The 17,666-nt window shown below is 43.2% G+C and overlaps 2 protein-coding genes across 2 annotated transcripts; one reads left to right on the plus strand and one right to left on the minus strand.

The window, feature by feature from the left end:
* Positions 1-1,207: 1,207 nt before the first annotated feature.
* Positions 1,208-1,999, plus strand: LOC102462664 (olfactory receptor 52D1-like). Its single transcript, XM_006120155.3, has one exon. It carries the CDS (start codon positions 1,208-1,210, stop codon positions 1,997-1,999), a length of 792 nt encoding a protein of 263 aa, XP_006120217.2.
* An 11,700-nt stretch (positions 2,000-13,699) lies between these two features.
* Positions 13,700-14,638, minus strand: LOC142829102 (olfactory receptor 52P1-like). The gene has a single exon (XM_075926884.2). The coding sequence runs from the start codon at positions 14,636-14,638 to the stop codon at positions 13,700-13,702; it is 939 nt and encodes a 312-aa protein (XP_075782999.2).
* Positions 14,639-17,666: the final 3,028 nt, after the last annotated feature.

Consider the following 17,666-nt stretch of genomic DNA (forward strand, 5'->3'; position numbering starts at 1 on the left):
GTGTAACTTAAGACCATTGTTCTGCCATCTGTCACTACTGAGAACAACCTCTCTCTATCCTGCATCTAGGAAGATGAAGGCTGCTATCAAATCCCTCCTCACTCTTCTCTTCTGCAGACTAGATAAATCCAAATCCCTTAGCCTCTCCTCATGGGACATGTGTTCCAGCCCCTAATCATTTTGATTGCCCTCCGCTGGAAGTAGATCGGTGGCTTTGAATTATTGAGTGAAGAAAACATTAGTATTTTATTTTTTGCACAATTCAACTCAATTGAGTGTCCACTTGATCTTGAGTTATTAGTCAGGGAGAACATATTCCTAATCTATTCTCTACAAATCATGATTGAATAGACTTTTCTCAGATACCGTCTACTTCAATTCCTTTGAAAGGTAACAACCCCAGATCTTTCACACTCTCTCCTCATTTAAGTTTCTCTGTCCCTTTCATCATTCTTGATGGCATTCCCTTAACCCCTGTAATTTGGCAATATCTTGTTCCGATGAAGGGACATTTCCACATGGAGGGGTGTAGAGGAGAGTGAAACATAGACTGACTGGCTACATGGCTTTGTATTTTCTGGATGAGTTCCCACCCGACTCCTCCTGGATCGCAATTCTTTGCTCAGGTTCAGTCCAAGATTGTACTTTGAAAAAATGTGTGTCAGAGCTGTGTACCAAAACTACCTGGTCCCTGTCATCCCACATTCATACTGCTAAATTACAGCCTTATAAGGTGTTTGAGAAGATCAAGCTTTCTACTCCAATGGGCCTTCATTTTGCAGGTGCTGACATTAAAGTTCATCTGCCATCATCCTGCCCATTCCTTTGGCTTTGTTACTTCTTGCTGAGGACTTGTCTAAACCCTAAATAATTCTGTGCCTTCTGTGACTATAGTCTCCAGTGTTCCAGCCCCTTTCTACCTTGTTAATAACTACACATTATTCATAGCAGTATTTGCTCACTCTGCTTCTTTCCCTTCACAGGTACCTTGAGCATCTCTGACACGGATAGCGGCATCAACTCTCTCATGGCAGCCTTCAACCTCACCCCCTCGGACCCTTTTACGTTCTTCCTAACAGGCATCCCTGGCCTGGAATCTGCCCACGGCTGGATTTCCATCCCGTTTTCCTTGTGCTATGTGATCAGCCTGTTGGGAAATTTCATTTTTCTGATGGTTGTAGGCAAAGAGCAGACCCTGCACAAGCCGATGTACCTGCTGCTCTGCATGCTGGCATTCACGGACATCTCCATTTGTACTTTGGTTGTGCCAAAAGCCCTGTGTATATTTTGGTTCAATTTGAAAGACATTACTCTGGCTGGCTGCCTCACCCAGATGTTCTACCTTAACACGGTTCTGTTTACGCAATCAGCTATCCTTGTGACAATGGCCTTTGATCGCTACGTGGCCATATGTAACCCACTGAAATACGCCACCATCCTCAGCAGTGCACAAATAGCTAAGCTAGGGGCTGTAGGTTTGGTAAGAGCTGTTCTCTTCATTCTTCCCATGCCCCTGCTAGTGAGTGAACTGCTGTTCTGTGATAACCGCATTATCCCCCAAACTTACTGCGATTGCATGACTGTGGCGAAGCTCTCTTGTGGGGACATCGCCGTCATCAGGGTGTACGGTTTGGTGATAGGTATTGTAAACATTGCGTTAGACATGAGTCTCATTGCCCTGTCCTACGGTTTCATCATCAGGGCCGTTCTCAGAATCTCTTCCAAAGAAGCTCACAAAAAAGCCCTAAGCACATGCACCGCCCACGTCTGTGTGTTATTATTACATTGGATTCCCAGCCTCTTCTCCATGATTACAAACCGCTTCGGTCAGGGCATCGCTCGCCACACTCATGTCATCTTGGCCAACCTCTATCTGCTCATCCCTTCCATGCTCAACCCTTACATTTATGGATTGCAGTCCAAAGAGTTTCGTGAGAAATTGGGTAAATACACCTTTAAGAGTTGGTCATCTAGGATCTCGGAGTTGAAATCTATGTGACAACAGGAAACAAGTGTAACGTTGGGTGGGCCAGACTTTACTTCATTGCCCTTTTTCCGTGCCTTAAAAAAACGTCCAATTGAAAAGCAGCTGGAGACCCAGAATTCAGTCTGCAAGGATCTTCAGCAAGGATTGAACGAGGACAGCATCCCCCCATTCGGATCCCGAAAGGAACTAACAAGAAGGCATGCAACTAAATATATTTTAGAGAATTTGCGTGTTTGTCTGTCTATCCATGAGTCCACCCACCCATCTATGAGCCTGTTTTTTTTATGAACTCCTCCTGAATAATAAGAGCTAGGACCATCACATTTGGTAGGCAGCTTCCTCTGACCCCATCTTAAAGCATGGCCAGGGTTTGACTGTGCCAAGAATAAGGGATGTGACTGGAAACCAATTGTTTGCTATTGCATGGAAAGCGAATGGTCCAAGAGCAGGGACCGTTATGCTCCACAATGACCACCGGGGAGAAGTGATTGTGGCAACATTTGCACTACAGAGTGACCACAGGGAGGTGGCCATGCCAGTAAGAAAGTGGACCTCTTGGTTCATTAGCCCACCTAATCCAGTCCCTCAGTCCCAATCCCCGGTCATCAACACCAGCCTTGTCCTGGGGGGAACCCCACTGCCCCTCCCTAGGGAGCAGGACTCAGGGTGCAGGACTCAGGGCAGAGGACTGGGAGGTCAGGGGGATTACTCGGGGCCACCTATACTGGTGAGGGTGGTGATGCTCTGACAGTGGGTCCTCAAGGTTCCAGGGCTGAGCTGCCCAGCCAGTTGGCTTCTTCCAGGGGTCCTGGCTATGCTACCCAACCAGTGGCTCCTCCTGGGCACTGGGCAGTGAAGCCTCACAACCTCATTCCTTCATGCCTGGCCCCACAACTGCAGCCCTTTGCCCTCAGCCATTGCTCACCCAACACTCACGCCACCCCCCCAAACTAAAATGCTGCCCTGAGCCCCTCCTCACCCCCATTCTCCCTCCTGCACCCCCATGCACCAAACCCCTTCCTTGAAACCCTCCTCACCCAGACAATGACTTCTGCACCTTCTGAACCCTCCATATCCTCAGTCCTAAACCCCTCCTCACCCGTAACCCCCTGCCTTGCTCCCTGCTCCCCCCACCTGCACCCCCAGCCCTGAGCTCCCCATATGCTAATCTAACTCCTGAACCCCCATCCCCTTATCTGAGTTCTGCATTCCCCTCGTCTGCCCTCAGCCCCCCCATACCTTCAAATTCCCTGCCTGGATCATTTCTTTCTCACATCCTGACTCCTACCCATAGCCCCCTCCACAACACACATACCTCCCAACCCTCTGCCCCAACTCCTGCACTCTCTACACCAGTGGTTCTCAATTCATTTCAGTCCATGGACCATCAGGCCAATGAAAAAATTTCCGTGGACCACCTCCAGTGCATGTAGCACAGGACGAATGACACAGCAATCACTGAGCACGACAGCGGCAGCTACACTGACGCTCAGAGCCTCAGACAGAAGTTACTGGCAACAATGCAGTTGCATCCTAGGTGGCGCTATGGATGACGCACCACGTGCTTGTGAACACGGCCTAAAACAGCCTAATGGCAGCACCTGCTCACGCCATGTGACTTTGAACAATGTTTGTGTGGACCACCGAAAAAGTCACCATGGACCACTAGTGGTCCATGGACCAGCAGTTGAGAACCACAGCTCTACACCAATCCCTTACTTTTCCATCCTCCCCAAAAGGTTAAAGAACAGGACCAAAATCATGTACATCTGCAATTAACTTTATAAAATCTTATTTTAACCTACACACCCTTGGGTGTCATGTAGTAGCAGCAAGACTACTTACAGAGAGAATAATGCATCCGATCAATAACCTTAGCTAATAGGCTGTTGGCTTTTCATGCAGAAGAAGCTCATGCGTTCTTCCCCAGAGATCCCAGTTTCGCACCCAAGAGCAGACAACCAGGGTCGGTGGGTATTGCATTATGATGAAGTAACAAAGACTAATTGATTTTTGACAACATAACATAGATATTTTGTAACCCACAGTCATTTTCTTCAGAGTTACAATAAACATAAATAGAAAATAATGTTGAACAGTTCAGTCTACACAACACAGTAAGGCAAGGTCTATATTTACCCCAAGATCAATACTCTCCAGATCCATTTAGCTGGTCTAGTGAGGACCCACTAAATGGGTTGCTGATGATGCCCCAATGAACCCTGTTACTCTTTGGGGCTGCAAGGAGTAAGGGAAGTCCCAAGGTGTGTATGCTAGAGAAATTGGATTTACAGAACATTGACTCCGGTTATACGATAATTTAGGTTTGATTTGCTTGTGTAGTGTAGCTATGGCATAAGAAGAAACCAAGTAAATCCAAAACCTTTAGTTTAGTTCACCTAAGTTAGGGTCTTTGATCACCAAATCTGCACAATTTGCTGAGTCTATTTGCTTGTAGAAATCCTCAGCTGGAATTCAGGCACACTCCTCTCCTCTGTGGATCACCGCTAGCCAGTCAACTAAGGGTACGTCTACACTGCAACACAGTATTTGAAAATATCTAGTGCTATTCCAAAATAATTTAGTCCTCATCTAGGCTACATCTAGACTGCAGGCTCCTTTCAGAAGAAGCTTTCCCGGAAGAGAGCTTCCAAAAATACTTCTTCCTAAAGAGAGCGTCCACACAGCCAAAGTGCACAGAAAAAGCAATCTGCATTTTTGAATGACAGCGTCCACACTGAATGGATGCTATCTCACATGTAAGCTGTGATTACTATGGGCGAATGGCCACCAGGGCACCTGAGCTTTTTCCCCTTTCCTCTTCTTGTGAAAGAACTCCCTCTTCTCCGTCCACACACACTTTTTTCTGAAAGAGCTTTTTTGGAAAAAAGGCTTCTTCTTTATAGAAAGAGGTTTACACTAGCCCCCTAGATCAATGAAGGGAGGCTAACGAGGGCAACCGGAATTGCAAATCAAGCCCGGGATTTAAATATCCCGCGCTTGATTTGCATGTTCTCGGCCAGTCGCCATTTTAGAAATTGACTAGCCCGAAGTAATTGCCTGTGTCTACAGTGAAACAGGATTCCAATTTAAAGCCCCTAATTCAAATTAGGTGGTAAACCTCATTTCAGGAGGAATACCACCTAATTCAGTTTAGGGTTTTAAATTGGAAGCCCGTTTCACTGCCACGTGTAGACGTGGGCAGTTACTTCGGGCTAGTCAATTTCTAAAATGGCGACCGGCCGGGAACATGCAAATCAAGTGCGGGATATTTAAATCCCGGGCTTGATTTGCAATTCCGGTTGCCCTCATTAGCCTCCCTTCATTGATCTAGGGGGCTAGTGTAGATGTACCCTAACTGTTTAACCAGTTTCTCAGCTAAGTCACAAGTATGGAGATCTAGAGAAAACCCTTTTACAAGAAAATAAAAAAACCGGAAAATGGGAAAATATAAAGGACACTTCCCCAATTACTCCATTTAAAGAAAAGCTAGTCAACCATTTTAATTGTGAAACTGAGCTAGAAGAGTCTGAATAAAATGAAGACAACATTCAAAGCATGCAATTAAAACAGAAGAAGTTACCCCCCTCCTTCCCCAGTTTCCCCTGGCTATAGTTAACATTACCCTCTCTTTGAGGGTTAGCAACATCACTAACCTGAAGCAAAATGCTTCCTTGTGAGGGACAACAGCCTGATCTCTGCTCCTGGGCTCGGCTTCTCCCAACTTACACAGGCTATTTAGCCCTTAGCAAAGCACCTGCCCTGCCTGCTTGTTCATGGAGTCTGACACCAGCAACAGCAACAGAGCCTATTGGAGTAAACCCCAAACTGACCACCACACCCACTTCCAGAAGCTTCTCGGTGTGCAGTGCTAAATCCTACCTCCCCCCATGGGTCTCCTAAATCATCCTATTGGGTGCATGGCTTACAAAGGGATATCTCCTTGGTCATTTGTCCACTTTGATTGTCCTCAGCATTGTGGATGTTTCATTGGGGTTGGTCCTGCTTTGATAAGGGGGTTGAACTTGATGACCTCTTGAAGTCTCTTCGGGTACGTCTAGACTACAGGGTTTTGTCGACGGAAGTTTTGTCGACAGATACTGTCAACAAAACTTCTGTCGACATAGAGCATCTAGACACATTCAGTTCTGTTGACAAAGCAAGCTGCTTTGTCGACAAAACCCTGTAGTCTAGACGCAACCCTACAGGCAATAACACCTTCTGTCGACAGAACTCTGTCGACAGAAGGTGTTATGCATCGTAAAATGAGGTTTACCAGCGTCGACAAAACTGCTGAGTTCTGTCGACGTTATGTCGACAGAACTCAGCGGTAGTGTAGACGCAGGTATAGTTTTGTCGACAAAAGTCCACTTTTGTCGACAAAACTCAGTAGTCTAGACACACCCTTCTAGCACAAGAATTCTATGATTCTGTGCCTGCGTCTAGACTGGCATGATTTTCCGTTACAAGCATTTTCAGAACAGAGCATCTAGACTGGCATGGATGCTTTTCCACAAAAGCACTTTTTGCGGAAAAGCAGCCGTGCCAAACTAGATGCGCTTTTCCGCAAGAAAAGCCCTGATCACCATTTTCGCGATCAGGGCTTTTTTGCGGAAAACATATCTGAGCTGTCTGTACTGGCCCTTTTGCACAAAAGCTTTGCGCAAAAAGGACTTTTGCCTGAATGGGAGCAGCGTAGTATTTCCGCAAAAAGCACTGATTTCTTACAGTAGGAAGTCAGTGCTTTTGCAGAAATTCAAGCAGCCTGTATAGACAGCTGGCAAGTTTTTCCAGAAAAGCGGCTGATTTTCCAGAAAAACTGGCCAGTCTAGACACAGACTATGAGTCCGTGTCTATGATACTTAACTTCTGATCACTCCTCACCACACATCGTTCTATCCCTTTGCTATGTTCCCACTTTCTGCTGTTCAACTGACCTCTTGCATGTCACCTGACAGTTGGTGGCCCCACACACCCTTTAACTCAACCTCTTCATAACTCCTAGACTACCAGAATGGAATGCAGCTTTCTTGCACTTTTCTATACATTTTCCAATTTAATATATCATTTCTGAGATGAGGCTAATAGTTCTGCATGAAGTGTCCCAGATGTGGGCATATTATGGATTTGTATGGAGGCAAAATGCTGTATTCTGCATAATTATCAGTCCATTTCCTAATGATTCCCAACATTCTGCTAAGTTTTTTTTTTTTTGATGACCGCTACATTGTAAGTGGATGTTTTCAGAAAACATCCACAAGGATTCCAAGATCTATCTTGCAGTGGTGACAGCTAGTTTAGACCCAATCATTCTATTGGTAGGGCAGAAAATGTTTTCCAACATCCATTGGAATGCTTGGTCCTGCCTTGAGGGCAGGGGGCTGGACTTGATGACCTCTCGAGGACCCTTCCAGTCCTATGATTCTATGATTATTTGCATTTCCCAAATTGAATGTCATCTGCCATTTTGTTGCCTCCTCACCCTATTCTGTGGGATCCCTTTGTGGTTTTCCCCCAATTTCAGGAGCTTTGTATCATTTGCAAACTTCACCCCATTAGAATTCCCCTCTTTCTCCAGATCATTTATCCAGTTGCAGTGCAGAGGTCTAGGTTGGATATTAGGAAAATCTATTTCACTAGGAGGGTGGTGACGCACTGGGATGGGTTCCCTAGGGAGGTGCTGGAATCTCCATCCCTAGAGGTTTTTACATCCTAGCTTCAGAAAGCCCCGACTGGGATGATTTAGTTGGGTTTGATCCTGCTTTGGGAAGGGGGTTGGACTCGATGACTCCTGAGGTCTCTTCCAGTCCTAGGATTCTATGATTTTATGACTATGTTGAACAATAGTGGTCCTTGTGTATCCTCAGGTCTTGGTGGCTAATTACAGTTTATCTTATTCATTTTTTCCTAAGCACCTCTAATGTTAACTAATTCTGGGACAGTTTCGCAGATTGGACATGTAAAATAATGGTTTCGTTTTAGGACTCTCCCTCACATCCTCAAATAACCAGACCGACACAAGGAATACATTTCGTTTCTCTCGATGGCCTTCTTGTCCTTGAGTGTTCCTTTCACATCTCCATCATGTAGTGGTCTTGTTTAGAAACCGTTCTGCTTCTGATGTATGTAGAACAATTTTTGATGTTACTTTGTGGGGTTTTGGTAGATTGTTCTTCAAATTCTTTTTTTCGTCTTCCTACACTCCATTTGACAGAATGTATGTTCCTCACTAATTCCTCAATGGAATTTGTCTTCCATTTCATATGTCTTTTTGCTTTTAACTGCTTCTTTTGCTTTGTTGTTTATTTATGGTGGTAAAATGTTGCTTCTCTGATCATGTTTTTTTTAATCTGGCTTATACATTAATATTAATATTTATTCTAGATAAATTCATGGAGGGTAGGTCCATCAATGGCTATTAGCCAGGATTCGTGGGAATGGTGTCCCTAGCCTCTGAAACAAAAAACAGGACTGTTTAGCACTTTAAAGACTAACAAGATGGTTTAACAGGTGATGAGCTTTCGTGGGCCAGACCCACTTCCTCAGATCAAATAGTGGAAGAAAATTGTCACAACCATATATACCAAAGGATACAATTAAAAAAATGAATTCATATGAAAAGGACAAATCAAATTTCAAAACAGAAGGGGGATGGAGGAGGGAGAAGGGGGGGAGGTAAATGTCTGTGAGCTAATTATATTAGAGGTGATAATTGAGGAAGCTATCTTTTTAATGGGTACGATAATTAGCGCCTTTATTCAAATTTGAGTGTAAAGTGTTGAATTTAAGCATGAATGACAGTTCAGAGGATTCTCTTTGAAGTGAAGTCTTAAAAGGTCTTTGATGCAGGATGCAGGTAATCAAGTCGTTAAGACAATGTCCTTTCTGGTTGAAATGGCAAGAAACTGGTTTTTCTCTGTGATCCTGTCTGCTATCTGTTTTGTGGGCATTGATCCTTTGGCGAAGTGTCTGAGACATTTGGAAATGGATGACTGGAGAGAGGTCACATGATGATTGCCACTTTATTATTGTCTAGAAAATATCTCTACCCTACTTGCAAGGATTTCACTGTTGACACTGCATAATTTAGTTTCTATTAAATTGATTTCTTCATTTTTGTGTAGTTCCCCTTTCTCAATGTCAATGGAATAGCGGTCAGCAGCTCTGGTGAGCTCCTCCCCCCAACAGGGATGTTGAATTTCATTATATTAGCCTCAGAATTACCAAGTGGTTCAGCTGCATTCATACATTAAATCAAACCCGGTGCTCCTTCCTTAACACTAAGTCACACATGGACTCTCCAGTTGTGGGTTCCAGCACTAGTTGCTCCAAGAAGTGGGTTTTTAAGGTGTCAAGAACCTTTCCCTCTATGTCTGTGCAAGTGACATGTACCCAGACAACATGAGGCCAGTTGAAAACCCCCACTGTTATTGAAAGCTCTTTTATTTTATTTTATTTTATTTTATTTTGTTATTTTTTACAGCCTCTCAAACCTTCCTGAACTTTTTACAGTCAATAACACCATTCTGGTCAGGTGACAGTCAGCATGACCTAGATTGTACTTTTTTGTATCCTGGTACAGTAGACTTCCGATAATCCTATGGGACCTAGGGTTATCAGATATGCCGGACTATCAGGAGGTACTATAAGCTGGTTTTATATATATACTGTATACATTAAGCTGGTTATATATATACTGTATACATTACATACTGTATATAAAGTGTTCTTAACCCTTTTTATTGTACATACTGTATACAGTATACTGTAATGTTTTAGTTTTTTTAAGCCTTTTTTACACTTTTTGCTCAGTTTAGCTGCTGCCGCTGTTACCTTGTAACTCATTTTTTGCCGAAGCTCACTCACTAGGCTCTTGCCATTTTGATGCCAGACTATCAGAAGTGCCGGACTATTGGATGCCGGCCTATTGGATTTTTACTGTATTATCATTAGTTATTCTCATTCCACTAAGTTTCTTTGATGCCTATTAAATGATTATGTACATTTTGTGCCTATTAAATGATTATGTACAAGGTACTCAGGTTCACTGATCTTGTTATTTAGACTTCTAGTATTTGTGTATAAGCACTTGCAAAAAATATTGTTAACTGTCTACAAATATGCGATGTAATTGAATGGGTCTCTTTTCTATTTGACTGTTGCTATTCAGAACCATTCATCATTTTTTCCCACCTTTCATCTTCTCCTACTTATTAGGACATAGAAAATCTTTATTAATACATGCACTGTATGCTCCTTTTGAAACTAAAAGGGAATTATTATCCTGGTGCATTTTTTTGAAGATGTCTAATTCATCTAAGTAATTTTGTAATTGTTATTTTCCTATTGTAGCTCACATTTTCACTATTCTTCCCTATTTGAGACAACCAATCACCACCAACCATTCTGAAACAAAGACATCAATAAGTACCTCTACCATTTCCACATTTTGTGGTATTGTTTTTCCTTCCACATTGAACAATGGGCCTACCCTGTCCCTGGTCTTCCTCTTGCTTCTACTATATTTGTAAAATGTTCCCTTCTTACCCTTTATGTCACTATCTAGTTTTGTGCCTTGGCCTTTCTAATTTTGCCCCTACATTATTTGTTTATAGACATCCTTTGAAATTTGACCTATTTTCCAATTTTTTTGTAGGACTCCTTTTTGATTTTAGATCGTTCAAGGTCTGGTGGTTGAGATAGGCAGAGTCCCAGATTGCTTCTGTAGTAAGATGAAGGCCTAAAACATAAGCCCATGTAGCACAGGCCTGGTCTGAGCCCTGAGGCCTAGCTAACAACTGACAAAACATGGCTAACATAAAGCTAAGATAAGCTTTGGGCAAGAGGCAGGCCCCTGCTCATGGAACTTGGCACAAACAGGGCTGAGAGTGAAAAATACTAATTGGTGCAAGGTACCAACGGCAGAACATTAATTGGTACTGCTCATAAGTTGAAAGCGCATGGTACTTTAAAAAGCACATGGTACAGCTCGTTAAAAAAGACCTTTGGTACCCACTCCCCACAGATACAGACCCACAGCATGATGGATAGAGATAATCTAATCAGATCATGAGGTACAGGTACAGAGTGATGGGTGGCATCTAATAGCATCAGAGGGTGGTAACCTGACGGTGCCAAAGGGTAATTTGGTCCATTAGCAGTGAGGTATGATTTGTATGTACCTATATATAAAGTGGTGTCTGGGAGAGTGGGGGGAGACAATCTTTGGATGACCGAGGGGGCGGTGGAAATTTCCCACTGATTGAGCCATCCATCATTATGGGATACATATGTGTAGTGGTTCAGTAGAGTCTACTGACAACTATGACTGTACTTCGCTTAACAATAAACCTGGCCTGGCACCTTCGATCCTTAACTGGTTTGTGGTCTTTGGAGGCTTTCTTGGGGTCTGTTGTGGAGACTAAGTGCACAAGTCAACACGACCCACATCACTGAGCGCACACACACACAGCCTTCTGGTTATCATAATCAAGGGAGTCAGAGACCTGTGAGAACACCTCGGCAGTCAATCCTGACCCCTCCTGAATAATTGCAGCTTCCTATCTTTCCTATGCGATAGAAAAAATTGCTCTTGTGCCCTTAGTAATGTCTCTTTGAAAAACTGCCAACTGTCTTCCAATTCGAACTTACCTATCAACTTCCTGAGTTTCCTAAAGTCTGCCTCCTTGAAATCCATTGTCTTTGTTTTGCTGATCTCCCTCCTACCATCCCTTAGAAACATGAACCCTATCATTGCATGATCACTTTCACCCAAGCTGCATTCTTTTCTTTAAATTGTGACCCTTTGCATCCCAATTTCTCAAAATCAATTCTTGCACAGCTTCCCCAATAGCTTTCTCCACCTTTTGAAATACAAAATAATGTCTCAAATACATTCCATGAACTTGCTGGATAATGTGTATTCTGCTCTGCATTTTCCCTACAGATGTCCAGAGAGTTAAAGTCCCCCCATCACTTCAAAGTCCAGTGCTTTTGATTACTTTGTTGTTTTAAAAGGCTTCATCCACCTCTTCTTCCTCGCTAGGTTGTCTTTGGTAGACCCCTACCATGACCCTAACCTTACACAGAAAGCATTTATACTACCGTATCTATCTATGGCTATGTCTAGACTGTGAGCCTCTTTCGAAAGAGAGCATCTAGACTGCACGCGGAACTTTCGAAAAAGCAAGCCGCTTTTTCGAAAGAAAGCAGCAAGTGAGTCTGGATGCTCTCTTTCTAAAAAGCCCTGTTTGCTTTCAAGAACGCCTTTTTTCAAAAGAGCACTTTCGAAAAAAGGCGTTCTTCCTTGTGCAATGAGGTTTACCGCTGTCGAAAGAAAAGCCGTGTTCTTTCGATTTAATTTCAAAAGAACGCGGCTGCAGTCTAGACGCAGGTGAAGTTTTTTCAAAAAAAGGCTACTTTTTTCTAAAAAAACCTTGAGTCTGGACACAGCCTATCTATCTATCTATCTATCTATCTATCTATCTATCTATCTATCTATCTATCTATCTATCTATCTATCTATCTATCTATCTATCAAAAAATTCACCAAGAGGCAGTCCACTCTCCTTCTTGAAAGAGAGTATTTTTATTCACACATTAGACTATACATCAAATTACAATGGAAAGATATCTATCTAATACAGACTTGATTAAAAAATGAAAAAGCTACAAGCCCTCTCAGGAGTTTGTCCAAATCAACAACAAACCTTTGAGATGACATTCAAATTCAAAAGCAAGTCCCCTGTACTTATGTTTCTTCTCTGCCAGAGGATGGGGTGAGGCGGGGTTTCAAATAAAGATTGCAAAGAACGACATTAAGAAGAACCCAAAATAAGCTGAAAATGTATATAGTGAAGATACAACAATAACATCATTGTATTAATTCTTTCTGACTTCATTCAATGATGGAAGTCACTGTCCATATTTTATCTTGAATTAGCTTGTCAGTGTTAGTCATTATTTGATTTGTCCTCCCAGTTTCTTGAAGGATTGCCCATAAAGAAATCATCTAAGAAGTCAGCTTAGATCACTGAATAACTATACACATTATAAAGAAGTTCAGTATCGTGGTTTCCCTTCTCTGAAGGTGTATCTTTGGTTCGTCAAATTGATCAAGAATGCAGTTCACTGAGGGTGGAAATTACGTAGCTTATTTCGAGTCAATTTCAAAATAGCTTATTTTGAAATTTGGCACTGTCTACACAGCACTTATTTTGAAATAACTAGCTCTTCCAAAATGTCCCTTACTCCTCATGGAATGAGGTTTACAGGGACATCAGAATAACAAGCTAGTCATATTTAAAATAATGGGTGAGCTAAAAACATGCGAAATAGCTATTTCAGGATACCCCCAGTATCCCAAAATAGTGCTGCAGTATAGACATAGCCAGAGAGACTAATAGAGAAAAGCAACTTGCATCAAAAAGTTGCACTTAAGTTCTTTGTAGTCTAGGAGTTATGGAGAAGTTGACTGAAAGGGTGTGTGAGGTAAATGACTGACAGATGAGATGAAAAAGGTTAGCTGTGTAGTTGAAAGAGGCAATTTAGCACAGGAGAGACCAGCACTTGCTGATGGAGTAAATAGGTATTTCATATCAGGAAATTCTCTGTTTTCGACCTCCACAATGCTGAGGTCAACCAAACTGGGATAGATTAATAAGGAGGTATCCTTTCTTTTCACCCAGGTTTAAAGTCAACGACCTGATACGATCACCTTATAAAGTTGAATTTGACCATTTTCTCACGAAGCTCTTTGGATTGGAATCCATAAATGATGGGGTTGAGCATAGGGGGGATGAGGAGATAGAGGTTGGCCAAGATGATGTGAACATGAAGAGCGATGCCCTGACCAAATCGGTGTGTCATCAGAGAGAAGAGGCTGGGAATCCAATTTAACAACATGACACAGATGTGAGCTGTGCAGGTGTTGAGGGCTTTTTGGTGGGTTCCCTTCGAAGAGACTCTGAGAACAGCCCTGATGATCAGAGCATAGGACAGGACAATGAGACTCACGTCGATCCCTGTAACAACAATACTTATCACCAAACCATATGCCCTGATAACTGTGATGTCCCCACATGACATCTTTGCCACAGCTATGTTCTCACAGTACGTGTGGGGGATAATGCGGATGGCACAGAACGGCAGCCTGCTTAGGAGCAGGGGCATGGGCAGAAGGAAGAGAATGGCTCTTGTCAAACCCACCAGCCCTAGCTTTGCTATTTGTGTGTTGCTGAGGATGGTGGTGTACCTCAGAGGGTTACATATGGCAACATACCGATCGAAGGCCATTGCCACAAGGACAGATGACTGCAAAAAGGAAAATGTATGAAGGAAGAACATCTGGGTGACACAGCCACCTAACGTAATGTCTTTCAAATTGAACCAAAATATACACAGTACCTTTGGCACAACAGTAGTAGAAGTTGTGATGTCTGTGAGCGCCAACATACAGAGCAGCAGGTACATTGGCTGGTGCAGGGTCTGCTCTTTGCCTACAACAGACAGAACCATGACATTTCCCAGCAGGTTGATAGTGTAGCACATAGAGAAAGGGATGGAAATCCAGCCATGAGCGTCTTCCAGACCAGGGATGCCAGCCAGGATGAATGTCAAAGAATTAGAGAGGGTAAAGTTGGAAGTTGTCATGAGGTGGCCAATGTATTTATCATTCTCAGAGACGCTCAAGGTACCTGTGAAGGGAAGGAAGCACAGCGGGGAGGGTTACACATTTTATAATAAATTATACTGTAAACAATGTATCATTATTAGTAATGTAGGAAGGGGCTTGAGCACTGAGGTGGTAGTAATCACGGATGACACCACAATGTTTAGGGTATCGTCAAATCCAGGAAAGTCCTCAGAGGAAGTTAAATAAGTCAAATGACCATTTTTCCAACAAAACCTGAGTTATGTCCAACTGAAATTGCATTCTTCTGTAAGAAAATCAAAAGAACAGAGGGGCTTTTCTGGCATTGGTAATCGTCTTTCTACGAGGCAGAAGTCTTTTTCCGAAAGAGCTCTTTCACAAAAAGGCATATGTGCATGGGGAAGAGGGAGTTCTTTCAAAAGAAGAGGAAAGTGGGAAAAGCACAGGTGCCCTGGTGGCCACTCTGTCCATAGTAATCACGGCTTAAATGCGAGATAGTGTCCATTCAATGTCGACGCTGCCTTTCGAAAAAGCCGGTGGCTTTTTTGATGAGCTTTTGTGTGTGAACACTCTATTTCGGAAGAAGTTTTTATGGAAGAGCTCTTCTGAAAAAAGGTTCTTCCAAAAAAAGCCTGCAGTCTAGGCAAAGCCTAGGTGAGCATTTAGGAAAATTCCTGGCTGTGATGGAAATTTTGCTCTTGATATCAATAACATAAGACTCACACTTAGTTTTTATCTGTCAGCTCCAAGCTGCAACAATCAAAGATTCTTTTAGGCTGTTGAATGAGACTGAAGGAAACTCAGAGTTTATATTACATCCTGAGACTAGTGATGAGAGAAGAGATTCAAAAACCCTGGTTTTACTCTCAAGGAAGCCAGTATCAGAGAAGGGAAAATAGGAGAGCACAATCTGGCCAGACTGCTGCCCATTCTCATAGTAAACCCCCTGCTAACTCAAATGCCCCCCTGAGGAGGCTTCAGCTGCACATCTGAACAGGGGAGTGAAGCTGCTGAATTTGAAAATGGGAGAGAACCAGGGGAAAACCTCAACGCCCAAAAAGGAAGCTACCAAGACACATAGAAGGATGTAGTAGGAACAAGCAACTGATCTTCTAATGTAATATTTTTCTGAAATATTTCAAATACATTTGTAGTTGTAGCAATTTTATGGGGGCAAATCCCTTAATGTTTCTCAAATACTAAATAGTTCAAGTCTGTCCTGGTGATTTCCTGCATAAGGTAGTTCTTGGCTTAAACACCCCACCCTCCCGATATCATAAGCACTGACTTTAAGGCACAAGAGGCACTCACCAAAAACCTGGCCAGCAGAGAGGGGAAATCTCCTCACGGCGACAGGAAAAGAGGGCCCTGAGAGTCAGCGTATGACTCTCACATGACAGACCCCGAGTGCGCTTTTCAGCCACCATTATAACACCTCAGGACAGTCCCCTAACGATCTGACTTTGGCAGCGTTCCCAGGCAATTCCCTTGGCTCTGTGAGGGAATTACAGAAGATAAACTATGAGGAACTCCCGCAGGAGTGAAGAAGTGATTGACCAATGCCAGGTCAAACTCAGTTTCACTTCTCCTGGTGTTCTGTCATGAAAGGTATTTTACAGTATCCATTTGTGGGGACAAAATTGGAACTATATGTGCCAGCTCCAAATGTTAGAATCATAGAATCCTAGGGGTATGTCTACACTACCCCCCTAGTTCGAACTAGGGGGGTAATGTAGTCATTCGGAGTTGCAAATGAAGCCTGGGATTTGAATTTCCCGGGCTTCATTTGCATGATGCCGGCCGGCGCCATTTTTAAATGCCGGCTAGTTCGGACCCCGTGCCATGCGGCTACACGCGGCACGGACTAGCTAGTTCGGATTAGGCTTCCTATTCTGAACTAGCTGTACACCTCGTGGCTAGTCCGTGTCACGTGTAGCCGCGTGGCATGGGGTCCGAACTAGCCGGCATTTAAAAATGGCGCCGGCCGGCATCATGCAAATGAAGCCTGGGAAATTCAAATCCCGGGCTTCATTTGCAACTCCGAATGACTACATTACCCCCCTAGTTCGAACTAGGGGGGTAGTGTAGACATACCCCTAGAGCTGAAAGAGACCTCAGGAGTCATCAAGTCCAGCCTCCTGCCCAAATCAGGACCAGTCCCAACTAAATCATCCCAGCCAGGGCTTGGTCAAGCCAAGACTTAAACACCTCTAAGGATGGAGATTCCACCACCAACCTAGGAAATCCATCCCAGTGCTTCACCACTCTCCTAGGGAAATAGGTTTTCCTAATATCCAACCTAGTCTTCCCCCACTGCAACTTGAGACCATTGCTCCTTTTTCTGCCATGTTATTCTAATAGTATATCTACTCCATTCATTGGGTAAGCGCCAACTTTAAACATTGTGCTGATCTTTCGGAGATGGATGAAGAAAAGGCTGTGCTATCCTGCACCAGAGGCTGGTACCATGAGACTTCTTCACTTAGCCCTGGTCTGCACTAGGGAGTTATCTGAAAATAACCCCCCTTATTTCAAAATAATACGCTGAGCAACCACACTACCAAGCCTGTTATTTTGAAATTACAGGTCTCTAAGGCTATGTCTAGACAGCAGGGCTATTTCTGGATACTGGAAGTATCCCAAAATAGTAATTCCATGTCTTTAAATGTGCCCGTTATTTCAAAATATATTTTGAAATAACAGGCATGCTATTTCGGTTTCCTTGTAACCCTCATTCCATGAGAGTTAAGGGACTTGTTGGGATAGCGCTTTATTTCAAAATGTGGCACTGGGTAGACAGCACCACATTTTTAAAAAAGCTATTTTGAAATTACCTCAAAATAAGCTACGCAATTTGTGTAGTGCAAAGTGCGTAGCTTATTTCCAGGTAAAGGTGCTGTGTAGACGCACGCTTCACTCAAAATGTATAATTCTGCTTTCCTCGGGGAAGAACGCTTGTTTAGAAATGGTTGTTTTGTAATAGCAGTAGTGTGGACACTCCGTTGCTTCTGTTTCAAAATATCTACT

Source organism: Pelodiscus sinensis, chromosome 1 (assembly GCF_052426305.1).
Source record: "Pelodiscus sinensis isolate ZL-2025 chromosome 1, ASM5242630v1, whole genome shotgun sequence".
Taxonomy (NCBI): Eukaryota; Metazoa; Chordata; order Testudines; family Trionychidae; genus Pelodiscus; species Pelodiscus sinensis.

Bases quoted from the DNA above. Each gene is read 5' to 3' on its own strand.
- LOC102462664 (XM_006120155.3), top strand. From the start codon at position 1,208: ATGTACCTGCTGCTCTGCATGCTGGCATTCACGGACATCTCCATTTGT.
- LOC142829102 (XM_075926884.2), bottom strand. From the start codon at position 14,638: ATGACAACTTCCAACTTTACCCTCTCTAATTCTTTGACATTCATCCTG.